Source organism: Nymphalis io, chromosome 6 (genome assembly GCF_905147045.1).
Source record: "Nymphalis io chromosome 6, ilAglIoxx1.1, whole genome shotgun sequence".
Classification (NCBI taxonomy): domain Eukaryota; kingdom Metazoa; phylum Arthropoda; class Insecta; order Lepidoptera; family Nymphalidae; genus Nymphalis; species Nymphalis io.
In genome coordinates this window covers 5,632,298-5,653,674 of record NC_065893.1, presented here as the reverse complement: position 1 = coordinate 5,653,674, position 21,377 = coordinate 5,632,298, and the positions used below count along the sequence as shown (strand labels likewise).

The 21,377-nt window shown below is 33.3% G+C and overlaps 1 protein-coding gene across 6 annotated transcripts in view; it reads left to right on the top strand.

Annotated features, from left to right (window-relative positions):
- The window catches only part of LOC126768881 (uncharacterized), a 120,844-nt gene that overhangs the window by 75,574 nt on the left and 23,893 nt on the right, over positions 1-21,377 (top strand). For all 6 annotated transcript variants that reach the window (XM_050487274.1, XM_050487278.1, XM_050487277.1 and 3 more), the window contains exons 2-3: positions 19,936-20,187; positions 20,981-21,141. In XM_050487274.1, coding sequence (XP_050343231.1) covers positions 19,936-20,187; positions 20,981-21,141 — 413 coding nt within the window. The remainder of the gene's footprint in view (positions 1-19,935; positions 20,188-20,980; positions 21,142-21,377) is intronic.

The following is a 21,377-nucleotide window of genomic DNA, read 5'->3' as shown; positions in this document are numbered from 1 at the left end:
CGAAGGCTGCCAAGTTATTCTTGCACAAGTTCAGAAGAGAGTCGAATTAGGCCGCATGTTGCCCACATGACAGATAACAAATTATTATTATTATTATTCATCGAAACAACCCTCAGAGAAAAGTCGTGTCACACTCTTATATAATATTGTCTGAAATATGTCAATTAAATGTCTTATGATTTTAATTGTCTTTTTTAAGTCTTGAATTTAAGTTCTAAGACATGGATGGCGAAATACTGATCACACATATACACAAACAAACGTCATTATGAAACATACACTCAGATGAAGTTGATAAGCAACAGCAACGGGGTGTAGTTAGTGATTCTCATAGTATATAAATGAGCGGCTGTTCGAACGGTCGGTAGTATTAATAAATAATGTTAACACAACTTACAACCCGGCTGACTGACAAGTTCAATATAAATATTGCAAGCTTTTTACTCTCCTGATACATGTGTTGAACGAGAGATCTACCCACACTGTTTACTTTCAAGCATTTCACATATTATTATTGCTTATATTTTATATCTATGCTACTTATTAAAGGAGTAATAATACAACCTATAGGTACAATGATCGGATTCTTCTTGAATTTGTAAAATGATATCCGTTTGTTACTTGTTTTCAATAAACACATCGATTTTAATTATTATTGATACAATTACTGAAAAACTGAAAAATTGTAAACTGTATTAAATATTTCCGAAATATTATTCATGTTACTTAATTCGCAAGGGAGAGCGACAATGGCCTAAGTATTCAAAAGTTGTTACACAAATTTCGGTAGTGCGAATGTTCTCTAAATAAATATTACATCTACCTAGTTACTTGGAGCTACAGTTTTTATTTCGTCGAGCCGTACCTGACCCAAGAAGCTATAAAATAGAAGAAAGAAAAAAATGAAAAGTTTACTTATTAATAATACATCTGTATTATTAATTATTATAATTAATACTAATCATATTATTGACATCTTAGACACGATTAAAAGGTTACTCAAATCGGTATGAGCAAATTATCAAAAAAAATATATAATATTTAATTTTATATCCTTTAATATAGAACTAAAATAAAATAAATACATTTATGATATACATGTATGTACTGCATCTTCAGTGTGAGTATTACTCAGATGTGTAGTCGATTTGTCTATGCCTCTATTAACACTCGGTAAATATGATATATAATACTAATATTATTATAATAATAAACAATTCGAACACTTGTCGCGAAATTGACATGTTTTGCGGAAACATATATACACATCCTATTTTGTAGTTATAGGATATAACATGGTAATCTAATTGTTACTTATAAAAAAACAGAATTTAATAGATATTTATTGACACTGAAAGAATTATAAATGCTTTATAAATAATTATGAAAGCTTACTATTTTTATCAACTAATTTACATGTTGACGACTGTGGGTCACACACTCAGGAAAGATGACATTTTCCATCAAAAAAATAACATCTTATTTTTTACAAGTTATAACTGCAATGTTTGGCAATATTTCTAGAAAAAAAAATCGTAATAGCTTTAAAAAAAATTAACTCGCGCAAGAATCACTAAATATTTAACTATTAATCAAATTCCACGAACGGATTCGCGGCCACACATCTTGTGTATCGAGATAAATAATTACTTTAAGATACCGATAAAATTATTATATCTCAAGGCATTTCATAATACTTGTTATATTAATGTTATATTAAATAATACTTATAATTTAGCATAAACTACTTAATATTTTACAGCCTTACCAAATGCTATTTCTCACTGATCTTTATCTTAAACGTTATGGCGAACTGAGCAGGAACTGTACTTAGATAATACAAAATCTTATCGAGTTTTGCAATTCAGCCGTCGCAGTAAATAATTATTGTTCTTCATATGTTCGCTTGTTTGAATATTTCGCTGTTCATTTCATTATTTAGTAAGCGTGTAACTTTTATGTGTGTTTAAGATTTTGTAATGAGTTTACTAAACATTTAACAAAGTCATGTTTATTAATTACGCTTATAATGAGCACATTGTAATTTTATGTAAAGTAAGTTCGTCTTATTGTTTTTAAATAAAAGTTTCATAAATTAATGAATTAAAATTGTGTTAAATCAATCATAGAAATTATATTAGTTTTGAATGAAAAGACATTTTAAAGACTGCTTGGACTTTTGGATATTTAAGATACTAAAAACATTTCAAACAAAATTAAAACAGGTTCTTAATATTTTATTTATTTTCGAAATATTGCATGATGAGTTTTCTGATGTATTCTTTTTTTAAAAGATTTATTTAATAGTTGTATCTCCCAGAACAATTTTGTTCACGGCGGCTATTCACTACAGAGAGCCAAATGCGCAAGACATATTTTATGTGCACAAATACGAGTGCCCTTTCTATGCTCACACTCTCATAATCTTATGGAACGGCAAATACGAGTTCAGGCAAAGAACCGACGATTTTAAGTGGCATCCAGGGCACGAGATTGTAAATACTTCCAAACTCCATGTTACTATTGAGAATTTATTGTTACTCCAATAGTTATTTTTAGTGGCCCGAACCAAGGCTCAGGATCAATAGCCTTAGATCTTACCAACGAGGCAGTTGGCCGTTGTCAAACTTGTTGATATAAAAAGGTAGGCTTAAACTGTATTTGAGAAAGATTTGAATGTCTTTCAAAACAGACCTGTATGTTGTTTGTAATCCTACGACTAAAAATTTATATAGGAAATTAACCATACTTTGTTCAGTAAAAAGTTAAACCTTGTTCAGTGTAGCTGTACTTAATTGTTGTTTGTAAAACCATTGCCCGCGTTTCTAAAACAATTCTTTATTATTATTTTGTAATACCACTGCAATAAGATCATCAGAGAATTCCAGAAGTTTCAATTAGAAAGTTCAAAAATTATTGAGACTTGGTGAAACAAATATCGCTTTATGATAGGATTATGTTCATAAAATTATTCTCCCTGCATCATTCTTCTCTTTTCTGCTGCGAAAAAACAAATGAATATGGATGACAATTGATATTGTCAAATTACCATAAATTTGCTAGATTATATTGACAACAAACATGTATAGTAACGATTTTGTAGTCCATCTCCAGAAGGATATATTTAAATGAGTTTTGACAGATTACGTATCTCACATAAGGGTAAACAAAAGTTGCAAATAATAAAATATTTATATCAAACAATGATTACTTTTCGCTTATGTTGTAGCTTGGCCATGAGTACAAGAAGCCTTTCCATTAAAAATGATTTTTATTTATTTATTTATATTTATAATATTTCTGTTGCCTCTTATATTTTAATTGCATATGTAATACATTAATCTCCTACATTAATATACGAAAGCACAAATAAACTATTAGTATTCTTAACCTCAATCGTTTTTAAAGCTATTTAATGTACTCTAAGATAAGAACGCCACAAGACTACCACCACTTGAAAATAATAATGCATCATTTTCAAGTAGCCCCAAAATACCATAAGGGATCTTTAAAGAGGAAACTCATGAATATTTTAATTGCACATCTCTTAAGAACTGCTCTAACTACATCCGCAATTTAACCAGAATATGAAATTACACGCAAGCATTAAAATACAATGTAATTGAATTTCAAATGACACATCGTCGAGCGTTATATCTCCTCATAAAAGCTGGTAGGATATGCATGCATTATTACCAGATATCAGGGGAACGTCATAGGTTTATAGTGAAATAATTAAGTATTGTGATATTCTTACTTTTTTTTCCTTATATATCTTTTTTTATCTTGATTTTTGTCAGTCAATATGTTGGTTTTGAAGTTCACAATTTCGTGGATATGTTAGGTTACGGTCGTCATAATATAATATAGTATGCTTGTATACGATTGACCGTAAATATAGTACGCTTAAATAGCGTAAGCGTAGCACGTAAATCTTTTGAGTGGTCGTAAAGTGTAACCGCATTGTGTACGTCAAAGTATTGATTGCATTATGTCGTCCTGAAATGTGACCGCTCTGCGCTCGCAACCCAAATTCAATTATTCAAGTGATACAACCCGTAATGTATTTTTAATCAATTGCCTCTCACACTTGAAAAGTTTTAAATCGATTTTAAAAAGAGAACTGATAAAACGTCAGGGGAAAGGATAATACTCAAACGCTATAGAACTTTTACCAAATTGACTATAATAAATAAATTCCGACCAAAAATTATTATTATTATTAATTACGTGACGCGAATTCTTTACATATTACTACATCCATGTTCTTATTTGAAACATTTATTCAAATCTATACATAATATTTTTAGGAACAGTCTCTGATCACCGTGTATTCGTACAAATAAATGCATCAAATTTTGCTTGCAAAACGAGAAATGAAACAGGAGTCAAATAAATTCCTTTATTCAATATATTTTTTTTTCGTATCTTTTACAGAATCAATATTTATTATTAAAGGTTCTTATTATCATACGATTTTTTTACTCATTTATATTTCTACACGAATGAATGCGGTGAGGCAGAACCGAGCATTATCATTTTACACCGAAAATAATTTACGTTTGACATTTCTGTCTCAGCAGTTAAAACAGTAATTATTCGTCTAACGTTACCCCGGGGCATTCTCTTAAACATTATTTACGCCAGTCGAAATTCGAGGGGTGTCTACAAAAAACGATCCGTATCTACATATCGCTTGCATTCGACGACGCGACTCATTTCTCGGAAGACAAATTACGGAATCCGTGGCAGTCGGGCGCGGAAAAAATGCGGCAATTAACTACTATAGTCGTCTGTACAGAAATAACTGCATCTATTTCGGTAAACGATCATTTTACAATGATTGTTATTATTATTATTTTAAAAATATGTTACAAATCATCTCCATAGCCTTAGAACATCAAAGACTTAATGTTTGTATAAATATGGTAGCCTCTAACGCAACTTCTTCCTCATTAAATATTAAGAATGTGCATTCAATTCTCAACAGTAACAAATGGCCACTACTGATATAAATGAAGTAGCTTCCTTAAGCTTGAATGTGCGATTTAAGTCTACAGAATTTATTACCGTGAAACCGGTTGAAAAGTAAACTATAAAAAACAAAAGCCACTTTGAGATTGCAATTCAAATAAGAGATATAAAATAATAAAGAAATAAAATAATGTTCAAGCCCGCGGGATGCAGGTAGAGAGCTACATATTATGTTTCATTTGTTTGCGTAATTATTGCACGATATTTTTAGTATTATTACTTTACTTAGCCTGAGAAATAGCGAATTGAGTCGACCATAATTAAACTCCGATCCGAAATCTAATTGCATATAGATAGCTGTTTTCAATTAATTATAAAGGCAAAATGCCGTGTAACATAATCAGTTATTTATCACTGCTGTGACAGAAGGAGTCATTTGTCACTGACTTCGCCCACGATGTCGTTCGGGCATTCGTCACATCGAGGGTATACTCTTTATTTATTTTGGACTTAAACTTCTCAACTTTAAGACCCGTATTCCATTTGACAGGCCCTATTAGTTAATCCGATGACAGTTGCGATCGCCGCTTATCTGAACTCATCTTTTCGGAGGGATTATTTAGGGCCTTTAAAAACTAAACTAAATCTTATCATATTTATCAATTACTATTTTTAATGTCTAATATCTAAAAAATATAATTTGATTTCAATTTAATATATTGATTTCCCTAATTTATTATTCTATTACTATTCACCAAGCAAAATTATTCGTTACAATTTTAATTTTTTTGATTCTTTTTATAACAACGCGCGAGATCGAATGATCGTGGGCGAATATTTTGTTTTTTCAAGGATCAATAAATTTAACGTAAGATATAGTAATTGTATTCTCATGTTTATTATTATTAACTTAATATGGTTATCAATGTAATGGGATCGTAATGAATGATTCACAATCAATCTCAAAGTCCCGCCGCGGTTTGTCGGATGCCGCCATGAATGCGCGCGTTCGTCCGTCTTGTGCGTTGTGTAAATGCAATCCATGCAAAATCCAACGGGCGGCAAACGACGGAATAAAGAAAAAGAGTCGAACAACAGCTTTTTGAGGCTATGCACCATTCAAATTAGCTTAATGGTGGAGGACAAAGCGCGACGATAAGCGAGGATGGGATGCAAACTCCTTCTTTTTAATGCAATTGAATTCTGAAAACAGTCCCCAAATTATTCGGTTTTTACTGTATTAAAAACTGGTCCTGGAAATTAAGGTACCTTTTACGGAGGTTTAAGTGCTCACCGTTGATAGGATTTCAATTGATTGAGGAATTCTTTTTTTTAAAGTCAGTGAAGTTTGGTATTTTAAAAGTATAATCACTCCAAAAATCACCAACCGAATTACTTTCGCGTATTTCTTTTTTTGCTAAAAAAAGTAGCAGCCAGTAAAAGTAAAATAATAAATATCAATCAAAGTGGGATTAATCGAATAAAAACTATGGAATTGTAATAAAATAAGTTGAACGGCTTTATACATACCTTAGCAAAACTTGCTATTACCAATCTGTTGTGATTTAAACAAACACAAACTTACTCGTCATTAAGATAACAAACAGCGTATAGTTGCTGGTACTGATTTAATTAACTTCGTTAATTAAGTAATTAACAATGTCAACTAAGTTTCGTGACAATTGAACGTAAGTATAAACTTGTTTGTTACAGTAAAGTTATATATTTAAAGCAATATATAGCCATAAAAATTCCACGACACGACTTTTCTTAGGACTATTTTAGAGGAACAATTTCTACGTAAATATTTTTTACAATAGATAGTGCTTTAAGTAGGAACGTTTTTTATGACTTCATTGATAAATATCATTCATATATCATTATATTGACAAATATGATCATATACTTATGACTTCCTCTTGAATTAATTTGTCTATTGGTAAAAACGGGATAATCGGGAAAGTAGGAGTCCTCAAAGTAGTTTCTTTAAAAAAAATACTCCAAACGTGTCGAGTGACATATATAATATTATAACTTGGCTTCTGTGTAAAGTATTTAAATTATATTTAGGATAAATGTGTAAATATTAGAAAAAAGAAAAAATTCACAAACGAGAATTTCCATAAATTGAAATAGATTTTTTATTGCAATTGTGTGCTTTGTTTAACATTCAAATGTTTCAAGTTTCTAAGAAAACTTTAATTTAATTTAATTTGTTATCTAGTTAAAGATCGAATCGAATGTTTGTAATTTAGATATTTAATATAAAAAATCTGTAAAAAGGGTCCTATTCGATTCCGGCGCAGACAATCGTCTCAACAGTGACAAAACTGAAAATAGACAAACATATGTCGGTATCGTTTGCAACCGTTCGTCGTCGCACAACACACACGCTCAACCGTTGACAGATTGGACGATTCAAATTTAGAACGTCTTGCGTTTTATTTGAATTTTTGGATGAATTATTAAGTGTCGAATTGGATACTGGATTTTATTTTTATGTGTACAAATAAGCCTTTCTTGATATTTGAATATATTTGTTGAATAATTTATGATGACAAATTGCTTAAGAACTAATTATTTTAAAAAGTTGACATCTGTTTTGTTTATTTAATATTGCGTTCCCAGTAATTTTGATAATTTAAGTTATCTAATTAAAAAACTCGTCACTAGCGTGTGTTGACGCAGCCTTTTTTCTTTTAATGGGGACATAGGTTAATTTTCTCGACAATCCGAATGCCAATGCGGGTGAGGCTGTTTGTATTGGACACTACTGTGCGTCCGAATGACGTGTCCGCTAAGAAAGAATACTTTGTTTTTATAATCAACGCTGGTGATTCCAAAAGAAATTGGAATCAAAAAAATTAAAATCATTTTCTGTATATTTAGTTTATGTTTGTTTATTACGCTCGTTTTTTTTATTATGTTATTACGAGTATTACTGTTTCAACTTGCTGACGACTTTTCGTTACGGACGGATTCGATTTCGCCTTCTCGCCGATTTTGTTCTACTTCTTAAAGATTCTGATTATTATTTGAGATTTAGTTGATGATGTTGATGTACATAAATTGTCACCTTTTTTTTCTCGCTGGAAAAACACATTTATGAGTTTCCCCCACATGAGGTGGGGGGGTATGTGGGACTCGCCGGCGCTGAAGGCGCCAGAATAATTATAAATAGAGTGTGGCATGCCGTGTCCGTAGGCGCACCACACTCGTGGCAGGCGGGCGTTACCTCCCGCCTGACTATTCCGTGCAGGTACTTACCGAAGCACCCATGTCCAGTAAGCACCTGAGTCAGTCGAAGGTCAGTGTGCCGCCTTTTCTCGTTAACCAGCGACTCAAGTGGGGACGGATCGCCTCCACTGTCGCCAGGCCTGCTAATGGGGACCTCAGATCCTCCTCCAACCTGCGAATCAGGGTTTGCTGGGCGAGAGTCCTGATTCGCAGACATAAATTGTCACCTGCATCAGCAGGATGCTAATACATGTTGTGTCTTCGTTACAATATTCGATATAAATTATTTTCGCAAAATAGAACAGCGTGCTTTGCAGCATTTATGTACTGAGTTATTAAATTACTTTTATAGCTAAATCGTTTTAAGATAGCAATGTATGATACACAGCAATAATATATTTAAATAAACGTAGAACCCAATTCAGTTTAAAAAATAACTTAACCTAAATGTCATTATTGTTCTTAGACGAACAAATTCAAAAAATGCAAGTTCTTTATTTAGATTTAGAGTTATTGTTAATAAAGCTACAATAAAATTCTGTATTTGACAAGCTTGTTTACTCTAAATCTCATCTCACTCATCAGGTATTCTACCGCAAAACAGCAGTACTTGGTATTGTTGTGTTCCGGTTTGAAGGGTGAGTGAGCCAGTGTAATTACTGGCACAAGGACATAACATCTTAGTTCCCAAGGTCATATGGGGGAAACGCATAATAAATGATAAAAAACTCCAGCGAAAAAAAGGACAGGTAAGTAGCTAGTAAAAAATGTTCTTGACAAAACATAATAAAAGTACTGTTTGTTTAAAAAAAAGCCGAGATGGTCCAGTGATAAGAACGCGTGAATCTTAACCGATGATCGTGGGTTCAAACTGGGCTGGCACCATGAATGTGCTTAATTTGTGATTATAATTCATCTCACGTTTGACGGTGAAGGAAAGCATCGCGAGGAAACCTGCATGTGTCTAATTTCATTGAAATTCTGCCACATGTGTATTCTACCAATCTTGGAGCAGCGTGGTGGAATAAGCTCCAAACCTTCTCCTCAAAAAGGGCCTTAGCCCAGCTGTGGGACATTCACAGGCTGTCACTATTTGTTTCAATTCGTACAAAAATGTCGCATGATCGAGATATATATTATCTGTTTAAGTATTTTAATTCATATTATCCTGTGTGGTAAAAAAAAGTATTTTGTCATATAAGACTTACACGTCGGCACAGTTGCTTTATGCTTATAGTTTCTAAACTATAACTAAAGTTCTTTACGTAGCGAGATGAGAGAACTATACGATGACTTGCACGCTCATTTCCTTTTATAGTTTTTGTAGATTGAATATAGAACAATAATAAAAAAAATACTAACATTGTGTAAATAACTAGTGTTATTTCGTCGTCGATAGTTATATTATAATAGCTTATGATACTATGCAATGCGCAATCATATAAAAACGCGGCGTTAAACTTTGCTACAAACAGTTATATTTTGTAACAAAGTTTAACGTTGCAATTTTTTAAGTGTCTTTAAAATTATATTACTTAAGCCATTTCAGTTTTAAAAGATATATCCTCGTGTCTATCGTATTACCGCTGAATATAGAAGATAAGATGCGACGAATGTATAATTTTATTATCGTGAGAATACTCCGTGCATCATCTAGAATTTCAAAACTCAATTTCCCCCGATACATTTCTTATAGATTTTACATTTCCGCTTCACTTGAAGTACTTTTACAATGCGATTTTCTGGATATTACTTTAAAATAGAACTCGAGGCGACAATATTCGCCGTGGCATTTTAGTTTATGATTTCTACAACGTTTTTATTGCTTATTTCGCGTAATGGTTGTTCGATGTTTTTATCGACACTTATTTTTATAACTTTACTTACGTTTAGTTCGAAGCAAATAACAAGATATATTATACAAATAACAACGTACATTCAGTAAACTAAGGAAAAAATTATCTTTAGTTTAAGATAATTTTTTCAACGTGTTTTTGTAAAAGCGCTAAAATATATATGGCGCTATAAAAAAACAATTATAAGTATTTGTAATTAGAACCAGAATACATATATTTATATTAAAAATAAACGTATAATATATAAAAGAATACGTGATATGGATGATCAAAATTACTTCATAATTCAAGTTAGTCTTAACTCGCACTGATCGTTAACTATGAGTTATGTAAATGTGTATTTACTTTGTTATTCAGGTTTTATGTTAACTATACTTACCTTTTCAAAAGATGATTTATATATATAAAATTTTTCAGCTTTAATTTACATTTTTCATATATATATATATATATATGAAAAATGTAAATTAAAGCTGTTTTATATAGTATCATGAAAAACTACTATAATAATAGCTATAAATAATTTCTGCAATTTAATCGCACAACACTGGTGTAACTTTCGCTTCAAAGGCAACTTAAACAGACAATATAGAAAAACTTAGTCAAAGAATGCCGATAAAAGAGAACCATAAATTGTCCATCATGGCGGCAAAGGCACGGTAACTGGCATTGAATTTAAATTGTACGTTTAGATCACTAACATACGCTTTGAGAATAGAAACGATAACATTTAGCGACAGACTACACCAATGTCAGTAATGTTTCAAAAATAAAATTCGTAAAAATACCGACATCGGCGTAAAATTTAAAATACGACAAAAAACTGAATAGATAGATAAAAACTTTATTGCGCTCAGTTATAAAAATAACAACAAAATACTATGAATTCGTTACTTTTTAAATTTTCGATAAACATCATATGTTGGTTAGGTATTGAATTGCGGTATTTTTGTTTTAATCGACCACACAAAAGAAGTTCAATTCCTTTAGTTATAGTAAAAGTATTACCATAATTTAAATACGACTGGGAATCTAAAAATTAAGCCTAATAAAGTGGTCATAAATTGTGAAACTTTGAAATTATTTTCATCTCTCTTTCTTGACAGCTTACTCTCTTTTTTTCAGTTTCATTAAAAGAAGTTTAATTGAAGACTGTTTCCAGTACATAAATTAAAACTTTCGGCTTGCCTTTTAGTCCCTAATAGTTAACTGTTCTACGTAACCACCACTAAACGAGATTCCTAGTCCTCTATGCATAGAGCTTTACATAAAGATTTGTTTAACGTGTTATAAGCGATATCAAAAACAATAACATTAACTGTTTTTTTTTTTAATTGCGTTAGTAAACCGACTTGTAGGCTTAAAACCGGCAAGCGCCTGTAATTTTTAAATGTTCTTAATTTGTGTTTATAATTCATTTCTTTTTTTTTTTTTTATATTCGCCGGGAGGGCAAATGACTCTACTCCACCTGATGGTAAGTGGTAGTAGAGTCCAAACGCGACGACGGCCAGTACAGACGGGAAAAACGTTCTGCACTAGCCGCCATCGCCTTGCCGGCCCGCAAGATGCCTCTTCACGCCTCGTTTGAAGGAACCCGGGTTGTAAGAGGAGGGGAACACGTGAGCTGGTAAGGAATTCCATTTTTTGGAAGTGCGACAAAGAAAGGAGTTGCCAAATTTCTTTGTTCAGCTCGCGTGGACTTAAGAAGGAAGGGGGAAGCAGGAATTAGAGAGAATAATTCCTCAGAGCACTCGCCGTGATACAGTCGATAGAAAGCGCTCAGTGCTGCTATCTCACGACGCAATTGTAAAGGTTCAAGGGTGTTTGTGACCTTTACGTCGCCAATAATGCGTACGGCACGTCGCTGCAACCGGTCCAAGGCCTCATGTAGGTACTTAGCGGAGCCATCCCAAAGGTGCGAGCAATATTCCACGCAAGACCGTACCTGTGTTTTGTACAGCAGGCACAGTTGTTGTGGCGTGAAAAAGCGCCGCACCTTGTTCAGAACTCCGAGTTTCCGTGAAGCTGTTTTTATAACAGCCTCGATGTAATCCCTTGGACTAAGGTCGCAGCGAACGTCAATCCCTAGCATGGCGATTTTGCTTTGCATCACCGGCGGAGTACCACAGAGGGAGGGAAGAGGGGAAAATGTTGACTTTTTCGCCGTGAGAGCGCATACCTGTGTTTTCTTGGCATTAAACTCAACAAGATTATCAGAGCCCCATATGGCGATGAGCTATAACGTCCTATCGAGTTCAATGACAAGATTCACCCGCCTCTCCTCAGTTTCCGCCCGCCCAGCCACTGCGCGTCCGTGGTATCCACCATGCACTGTACTATCATCTGCATAGCAATGTATGTTCCCAAGGGAGAGCATATCATTGATATGCAAAAGAAAGAGTGTGGGAGATAGCACAGATCCCTGGGGGACCCCAGCATTCACTACATAGAATTGTGAAGCGCAACCATCTACTAAAACACGAAGGCTACGCTTGTGTAGGAAGCTGGCAATCCAGGTGCATAGCTGAGCAGGCAGACTATATGCCGGTAGCTTGGAGAGAAGACTTCTGTGCCAGACCCTGTCGAAAGCCTTGGAGATATCGAGGCTGACAGCCAACGATTCTCCATGCTTGTCGATAGCTTCACCCCAGAGGTGTGTTACGTACGCTAGAAGATCACCTGTGGACCGTTTTGGTCGAAACCCGTACTGACGATCATTAATTAGACAGTGATCTTCTAGGTAATGGATCAGTTGGTTGTTTAAAATCCCTTCCATCACCTTACAAAGTACTGAGGTGATAGCTATTGGTCGATAATTTGCCGGGTCAGACCGATCCCCTTTTTTGGGAACCGCTTGCACATTAGCTCTTCTCCAAGCCTCCGGCACACTTCCCGAAGAGAGAGAAAGTTGGAACAGGCGCGTTAACACAGGAGACAGCTCCGCTGCGCACTTCTTCAGCACTATGGCTGGTATTCCATCGGGACCGCTAGCTTTCCGTACATCAAGTGATTGCAGCTCCGCACGCACATCACGTTGCCTGATTTTAATGTCAGGCATCGTATGGCCACATGCAGGTATTGTAGGTGGCAGTGCACTAAAATCATCGATGACGGAATTGTCGGCAAAGAGTTTAGCCAGGAGATCAGCTTGCTCTTGCGGACTGTGAGCTAGCGATCCGTCCGGATTCTTGCTCGGCAGTAGAGGAAAACATTGTCAGAAACCTTAGTGTGTGGGATGAAATTGTACCACACGTAATTGTGTATACACTAACCCGCATTGGAGGAGCGTGGTGGAATAAGCTGCAATCCTCCTCTCCTCTCTAAGGGGAGATGAAGCCTCTAACTAATACATTAACGTGCTATTACATGACCTTTACTTTGTATAAATACTTTATATTTGGTCCTTACATTTGAAATTTGTCGTACTGACCAATTTGATCTGAAATATCTTCTCTTTGGTTAAGAATTCCAAATTCAAATTTATATATTCATTTAGCTGGTACATTTGAGTTTTAAAAACAGTCATTCATTTGTTTTTTCCTCATTCTTTTTTTCTTTAGCGTCGCTTATTACGTATGTTACGTCGCACAATGGAAAACATGAAATATCGGTATATTTACGAGTACGAGTTCTACCGTGGCACCAGTGCTGCAGAAACAGCTCGAAGGATTAATGATGTGTACGGCGCTGGTATCGCAAAAGAAAGCACGGTACGTTTTTGGTTTCAACGTTTTCGTTCTGGAAATTTCGACCTTCAGAACTAACCCCGTGGACGGCCGGAGACCAAAGTGGAAAATGAAGAATTAAAGGCTATTGTGGAAGCAGATCCATCACCAGGCACTTCAGAGATAGCTGCAGGCTTCGGGGTAAGTGATAAAACTGTATTAATCCACTTGAAGCTAATCGGGAAAGTAAAAAAACTTGAACGATGGGTCCCTCATGAATTGAGTGAATCGAACTTGCAAACACGCGTCGACTGCTGTGTTACTTTGCTCAACCGACACAATAAAGGGATTTTTAATCAAATAATTACTTGTGAAGAAAAGTGGATAATCGGAAGCGCTCGTCGCAATGGCTGAACCCTGGAGACCCAGCCAAATCCTGCCCATTTGGCTGGGTCTCCAGGGTTCAGCCATTTTTAAACGAAAATTGACTCAGAAAAAGTTACTTGTGAGTGTTTGGTGGGCTAGCGCCAGTGTCGTTCACTACAGCTTTCTAAAATCTGGCCAAACGATTACGGCAGACATCTATTGTCAGCAACTGCAAACCGTGAAGGAAGAACTAGCTGCTAAACAACCGAGATTGGTCAATCGCCCTAGGCCACTGCTGCTTCACGACAACGCAAGACCACACAATGTACAACAAACAACCACTAAGTTAGATGAGCTACAATTGGAATGTCTGCGACATCCACCGTACTTCCCGGACCTTGCTGTTGGAAACAGATGACCATTTTTTGCGGCATTTGGACAACTTCTTACAAGGAAAAAATTCAACTCCGATGCAGCAGTCCAAACCGCCTTCAAAGAGTTTATTGATTCTCGCCCCCATGAGATGGCAAAAGTGCATAGATAACAACGGTGCATACTTTGATTAATAAAATATATTTTACAAAAAAAAATGACTTATATTCCTTCCGTACAAAACACCTATTTCATATGTAAGGACCTAATATTTAGATAATATCACAAAAACAAAATTAAATCCAAAAAATTACGTTGAAAATTCATGGTTCATATCTCCTACAATCTAAATGTTAATGTATCAAAGTCTTCGCAGGTGACGCCCAAGTATAAAGGCCTTAATTAAATGCCATACCCATCTATGAAAGTTAAGATATGGAATATCCAATTAGTTATACAAATAATTTAGTCAACTTCTGTTACCGTTGCTATCGCTATGAATAACATGTGATAGTTTTTGCGCTTGTGTATGTAGTAGTTGTCGCCCGCGGCTTTGATCGCGTGTGCACGTGTTTTATACCTCTTACAACGTCTATTTCACGTTTGGAAAGGTAATCCATTTTAGAAAACGTTACGATAAAATGATAATAATAAGAATAACACCAAATCTAGGGTGAACTTAAATCACTGACAAAAAGCAGATGGATTAACCACAAATATAGTTTGTAATTAACTACTTGATATTAATTGTATAATATTTTATTTTACTCAAGCTGTATAAAAATACGATAAAAATCTCAAGTAAAGTCCATTAAATAAGCATGTCAATTTAAAATAATGAGTAGAAAATAACGATAAATATTTATTCGTATTTATTTGCCATTAGAAGAAAATATATAAATTTTCAATATCGCTAACAATGCTCTTGCAGCGTCATAAACATAACTATGAACTTGTATTTATTATAATATGTATCCGTTTAATGTTTTGTAAAAGTACCGTTATTTGAAAGGTGATAACGATCCTGCATTCTTATGCACGTGAGTCATAATGAGACTTCATGATGTGAAAGCATTTTGAGGTCGAAGTCGACTTTGTTGTGATTATATTTTATTGTATAATAAAATATAATAATAATTTTATAATATCTTATTATGTATCAGTTAATAATGCTGATGAGAGGTTCGATATGAAAGACTTTACGATGTCAATTTCAAAATAAGTACGACTGATTTATTTTTATCTTAAGTATAAATATATATATATATGTATATTAAAATATAAGCGTATGGTTTAGTTCGTATTCAATGCGTAATTCATCTGATTGATCTGAAGCTTTGTACAGTCATTTGCTCATGAAGATTCATACTTACTACTCAACTACGTCTCATTTTGCTTTAATTTCACCAAAAGCTAAAATTTAATTTTACCAAAAGCTATAAGTTGCTCCAATTGATAAATATTTAGTGTTACATTCCTCATGTTATAAGATTTGTTTGTTTGTTTAGATTCCACTCGGAAACTATTTATTATATATGTAACTTTCGTATCATTTGAATTTATAGTTTAGCATGGACTTACGAGTATTGGATAAAGTTTATTATGGTTGTTATGGTTTAGTACGGCTTAGGCTATCATGTAACAAACGTCAAAACTATAACAGATACACAAAAACTTTGTATAAAACATTTGTGAAATTTATAAATAACTGGTAGCAATTTCATTGTTTTTATTGTTAAAAGAAAGTAAAAAATAATAACATCTGTAGTTCAGTTCAATTTTCACAAAGTGTAGCTCCTTATCAAAATAAAAATAAATATATCAATTTTAAATGCTTTATGTTCATAAATATTTCTAACACTATTACTTACTGATAAGAGCGAGTAATTTTTAGAAATAATACGAGATGTTTAAATTTAACGCATGAAAAATTACGCAGGGCACAATGTTTCAAGCGTTTAGCATTGTACTGTATGGGCGAATATATCGATTGGCGAATGCTTATATCCTATTGATTAAAGAATGCATACGATAAAATTCTTATTGTAGTCCTACGAAGTCGGGACTGGGTAGTAATATATAAAAAAAGCTATATAAGTCTATCAGCGACGTTACTTGGCTGACTAATTTATGTAATCTTAATAAAAATGTCGTAATAGAATTTAATTTTTCACTAAAAACTATGTAATACTTTAAAAATAAATGAAACTCTAAAAAGACAATAAACGAGAATTCTCGAAAAATTCTCGGTATTGCACTTTAAGATAATATCAGACAATTAAGTTCGTGTGCCGATGCGTGGGCGAAAAAAACGTTGTGTGTGTAAATTATTCACGATACAGGAGTAAAATTAACATTTATTTAAAAAAATAATAATACGTCCATACGAAATATAAATAATTTTAACTTTGGACTTTGTATTTCAATGTAGTGTCTTAAATAATAAACTTCATGCTTTCTATTCTTGCGTGTTACAAAATTGCTTAGTCGAATAAGTCGGAAAATTGAATACTATAAAGTAATCGAGCAAATACTTGTCGATTACTGTTCAGGTAGACCAAGTAAAATTAATTTATTGCCAATAGTAATCACGCCGTAGCACTAAAAGTCGTTCCTGCTGACATTGTAACTCAAGTTTATTCAGCAGTCGAAACGGAATTGCGAACACTATTAAGAGACCACGATGTTAAAATAGCTTTGTACGCCGACAGGCATGAGCAAAACACGAAAACTAAGAATACAATTCAGATTATGGAACTACTTTATTTAGAAAATGATGAAGACAATAGAGGTTTTGATACAATTGAATGAAATCAAAACAGCTAAACAACTTTATACAAGCAATTAGTTTTAGAGGTTTATTATGCTTCTTTCCTCTAATCTAATAGTATCCTACTTTAGCTGTAAGCAGTCGGCAAAAATATAATACTATATAATTTAAAAAAACATTTACTTAAGTTTTTCATCTAATTTTCTATTAGATGTAGCATTAAAAACTCCATAATAAACCAGAATATAAACCAATACTTTCAGAAGAAATTTTCTTAAATAGGTAAACAAAAGGACAGATGTAAAAGTGACTTTGCTTATCGTATTAAAAATTGAAATAAAAAAGGGTATACAAACGTTATAAAAATTCAAAAAATAAAGGTAAAAATTTGTAGTCTTTGTTAATAATATAATTGATATCATTCAAATGGCATTTCTAGTTCGAAAACAACGTTCTTAAAGAACATCTACGAAGCTTCAGTGGCGCATCAAGTGCACATAGAACAAGTACAATGAGACTGAACGATTAAATCGGATAAGAGAATTGGCCCTATAAAGAGATTGCAAATCCGAAATAACGCAGGCGACGAACAAAACAAGAACCAGTAGCACAATAAGACAATGTTCCGCGTGCCGGGCAGAGGCGATGTCTAAAGAGGATTTATGTGCGGTATCACCTGCCCCTTATTTTGCTAAATCTGTCTTGGTCCATTCATGTATACTGTTTTATATTTTGCTATACATTCAATAATAAGAATTTATCTTACATGGTTACTCAATTTATTTAAATTCTAAATGTTTGTATTTCATTTTTTATTTTATACATATTACGTTTTTGTTGAAACCGAATTCACATAACTGTATATTTCATTCGAGACAGAATAATCAAGACGTATGGCAAATTGGAGTCTTCAAACATTGTGTTCAATTTGATAAAGAAATACATACAATACTATTCATATATAACAAAGCCTTGTTCATACAATTTATTTTTGTTTCTAGTATAGAAAGCACTGCTTCTGAAAGAGGAATAGATAAAACGATAGTACATATAAATATGTTATACAATGTAAATAATATAATCTCTTTAGAACAGACAAGTCGTTAATCCCAAAAGAGCTTCATTGGGAAGATAGCGTTAATGAATTTCTTTCATTGAGTATTCACAAAGCAACAGCAGCCCGCTTAGATGTGAATCGGCCACGATTTCCACAGAAAAAAATAAACAAACTCTGGTCGCATCAAATTGCGCAGGGTAAGTGCGAAGCGAGGCCCCGCGAGCACTTTCTCATGCAAAAGTCGAACGGTTACTTGAATTCTTAGCTGAACCACTTGTCGGTTTTACGAGCGTAGAGCGATTTAATCCACTTAAAACGCGAAGCACAAACTCTGAGCCGACAAAGCTCTCAGGCGCTCTCATTTAAAAATGGAAATAAACCCTCGGCCATCTTTGACTCGACGCGCGACTGGTTGAATTCTAAGTACGCTTCTCCAGTGGCTAGCTACTGATTCCTTTTTGGCTTGATGGATAACATCCTGTTGTACGTCTAAACTTCTGAGCCATCTTCATTTAACCCTATTGACTGCGTTTCAAACGCATTGATAAACTGCTTTTATTTATTAACAGAACTAGACGTCTTTAGTTTTAAATGGATGACCTTTATGATGATATTTATGAGTGATCGATGTTTTTAAAAATTGACTACAAATAACAAAATAAAAATCTTGAGCCAATAATTGATAAGAAAATAAAATGTTCTATGAATGTTATCTGTATTAATATTTTATGCTTGTGTATTGGATTATTAATAGTAAGTTAGCGTTTAAGATGTTTCATGCCGTATCGCTAGTGTTTGTCGAAGGAAATGGAGGAATCTCGCCGGAGGTCGATGTTTTTCGTTTGCAGTTCGTAATGAAATACTTTGTTTACCGAGATGAATGTTTCTGATGTTTATTTTATTTCCCGGTCTACGACGTTGTCGTAAATTTTTTGAAAATTTGTTTCAATTTATTAACTTCAATTTAGCTCAGTAATTAATATTTTGAATGTGTTATGGTAACTTATTATCAAGAATAGTTTTCTTTCATTTCGAATAATAAACAGACATTTAGCAATAATAAATTAAATTAAATAAAATATATATATTTATATATAGATGTATTTACTACCAAGGAAGATTCTACAGTGTAACTTTTAATTAATTACTCTCATTTAAGAAATCTTTTTACCATGGCTAATTTAAATTTCCTTCTATAATTTAGACCCGCAGTATTTAATTGTCCGGTATTACTCTTCTGTTTTTTTTTTCTTTTTGTGACTTTGGCGGAAATTGCGTGGAAGGAAGCAACCAAATAGGTCTCTAGGCGCCAGATAATTACGGTTTTTTATACTTTGCTCGAGTTGAGGCTTTAATAGGCAATGTAATTAGCAGAATGTTACTTTGAAAACCAGTTGCAGTAGCCACTTCTAATTTTTAAAAAGATCTTGTGTGTAATAAGCAGTTTTATCTTTGTGAACAAAAATAATTGTAATTGTGATTCTGTTGACTCGTTAATGATATGTTGAGTGTTCTATTTGTAGTTTTAAAGATATGACATAATTGAAAATAAATTATAATTTATATGATATTATAAAATTTTTATATAATGCTTAGCGTATTTATGTCGTTATTTTAAATTAATTTATTTATTGCAGGATGGCGATCGTGGGTACTTAGAGGGCTTGGCGTCGCGGTACGCGGATCTATTTTCCACTCACTACGGTGACGTATTAGACCATCTTGAAGAGCTGAGAAGACATGAATGGGACGAAATGTCTCCAAGGATGAGGGTGCTAGGTGGAACAGGAACACCACAAACTCCACCGTCGGCAAGTCCTGGATCTTTAGCTTTGAACAATTTGACAACATCACATTCTCAGCCTATTTATGTGCCTGGAAAATATTCGGTAAGGCCATAAACTCATATCTCACGATACAATGTTAACTATTATTAAGAAGTTAGTTTCCTTATGAAATAATTTAAAATCTTTTAAGTAAAAACAATACTTCGTGTTTTAAAAAACGAAGGTTTACTTCAAACGCAGCAGAGTCAGTTAGTGATGCTAAAGTTGAAGGAAAGGAAAAGTTGTATCATGGAAAAGTTGTATTTATACAATTCGTGCCTTTCTAAGGCACATAACCTAGTATCTTAAAGATATTCGCCCTGTTGTTTGTATCACTATTTGTGGTGAATCAAATATTTTATCAGCCTATTCTAACCTTCAGGTTATCACCATGAAGTGGTTCAGAGTATCGGTGCAAATTTATTTTTAGCTTTATTGAACAATTATAGATAAAGTCAATGTACATTCATAATGCTATCAGTAAATAGGAATTATAAAGTATTATTTAAATTATTGCTAAATTTATATTAAAGTGCAACATTCACTTAGTGCTTAGATTGTAACAATTACAGATTACATACTTCTTACGTAGGTAACTATACTTTTAAAATGTATTTTTACTTCAACACCAGTGATTGATTATTGCACAATATTCAAATATAGATAAGATTGCGTCTGATAATAATGTAGGAATACGTTAAATTAATATAGGCCTCTTATCGAATATATGGTATGGGTAGCACATATAAAGATGTGATAATGTATGAAATAAATACATAAATTCGTCTATAAAAGCTAATAAATAATTCATCATTTCAGAAAAACAAAAAAATATAATGATTCAATTTTTTTACAGCCGTCAAGCTGTTTAACTGATAAAGAAGAAGACGAAATTTACGGATTTGGTTACGGCGTGTTTGGGAAACAAATGTTGCAGAGACAACAGCAGCAAAAACAGCTTCTTCTTGCCCAGCCCACACAGCCTTTGATCCACAACCAACAACACAATTACCAGAGGTAGGGGTCTGACATATACATAGTAAATCCATTAAATGATTCATTATAATGATAGAGCTCTATTTAGCAAATGTAGGATACTATCTTTTATAATCAAAATGATTTAATATTTTGTATGCATCGGAAGCTATTGAATATTTGAATTCATTACAAAATACTCTACAGTTGAAACCATTAATATAATTATAGTGAAAAAAGATATCTAGTAAGTTTTTATAAAAATTAACCGACTTAAA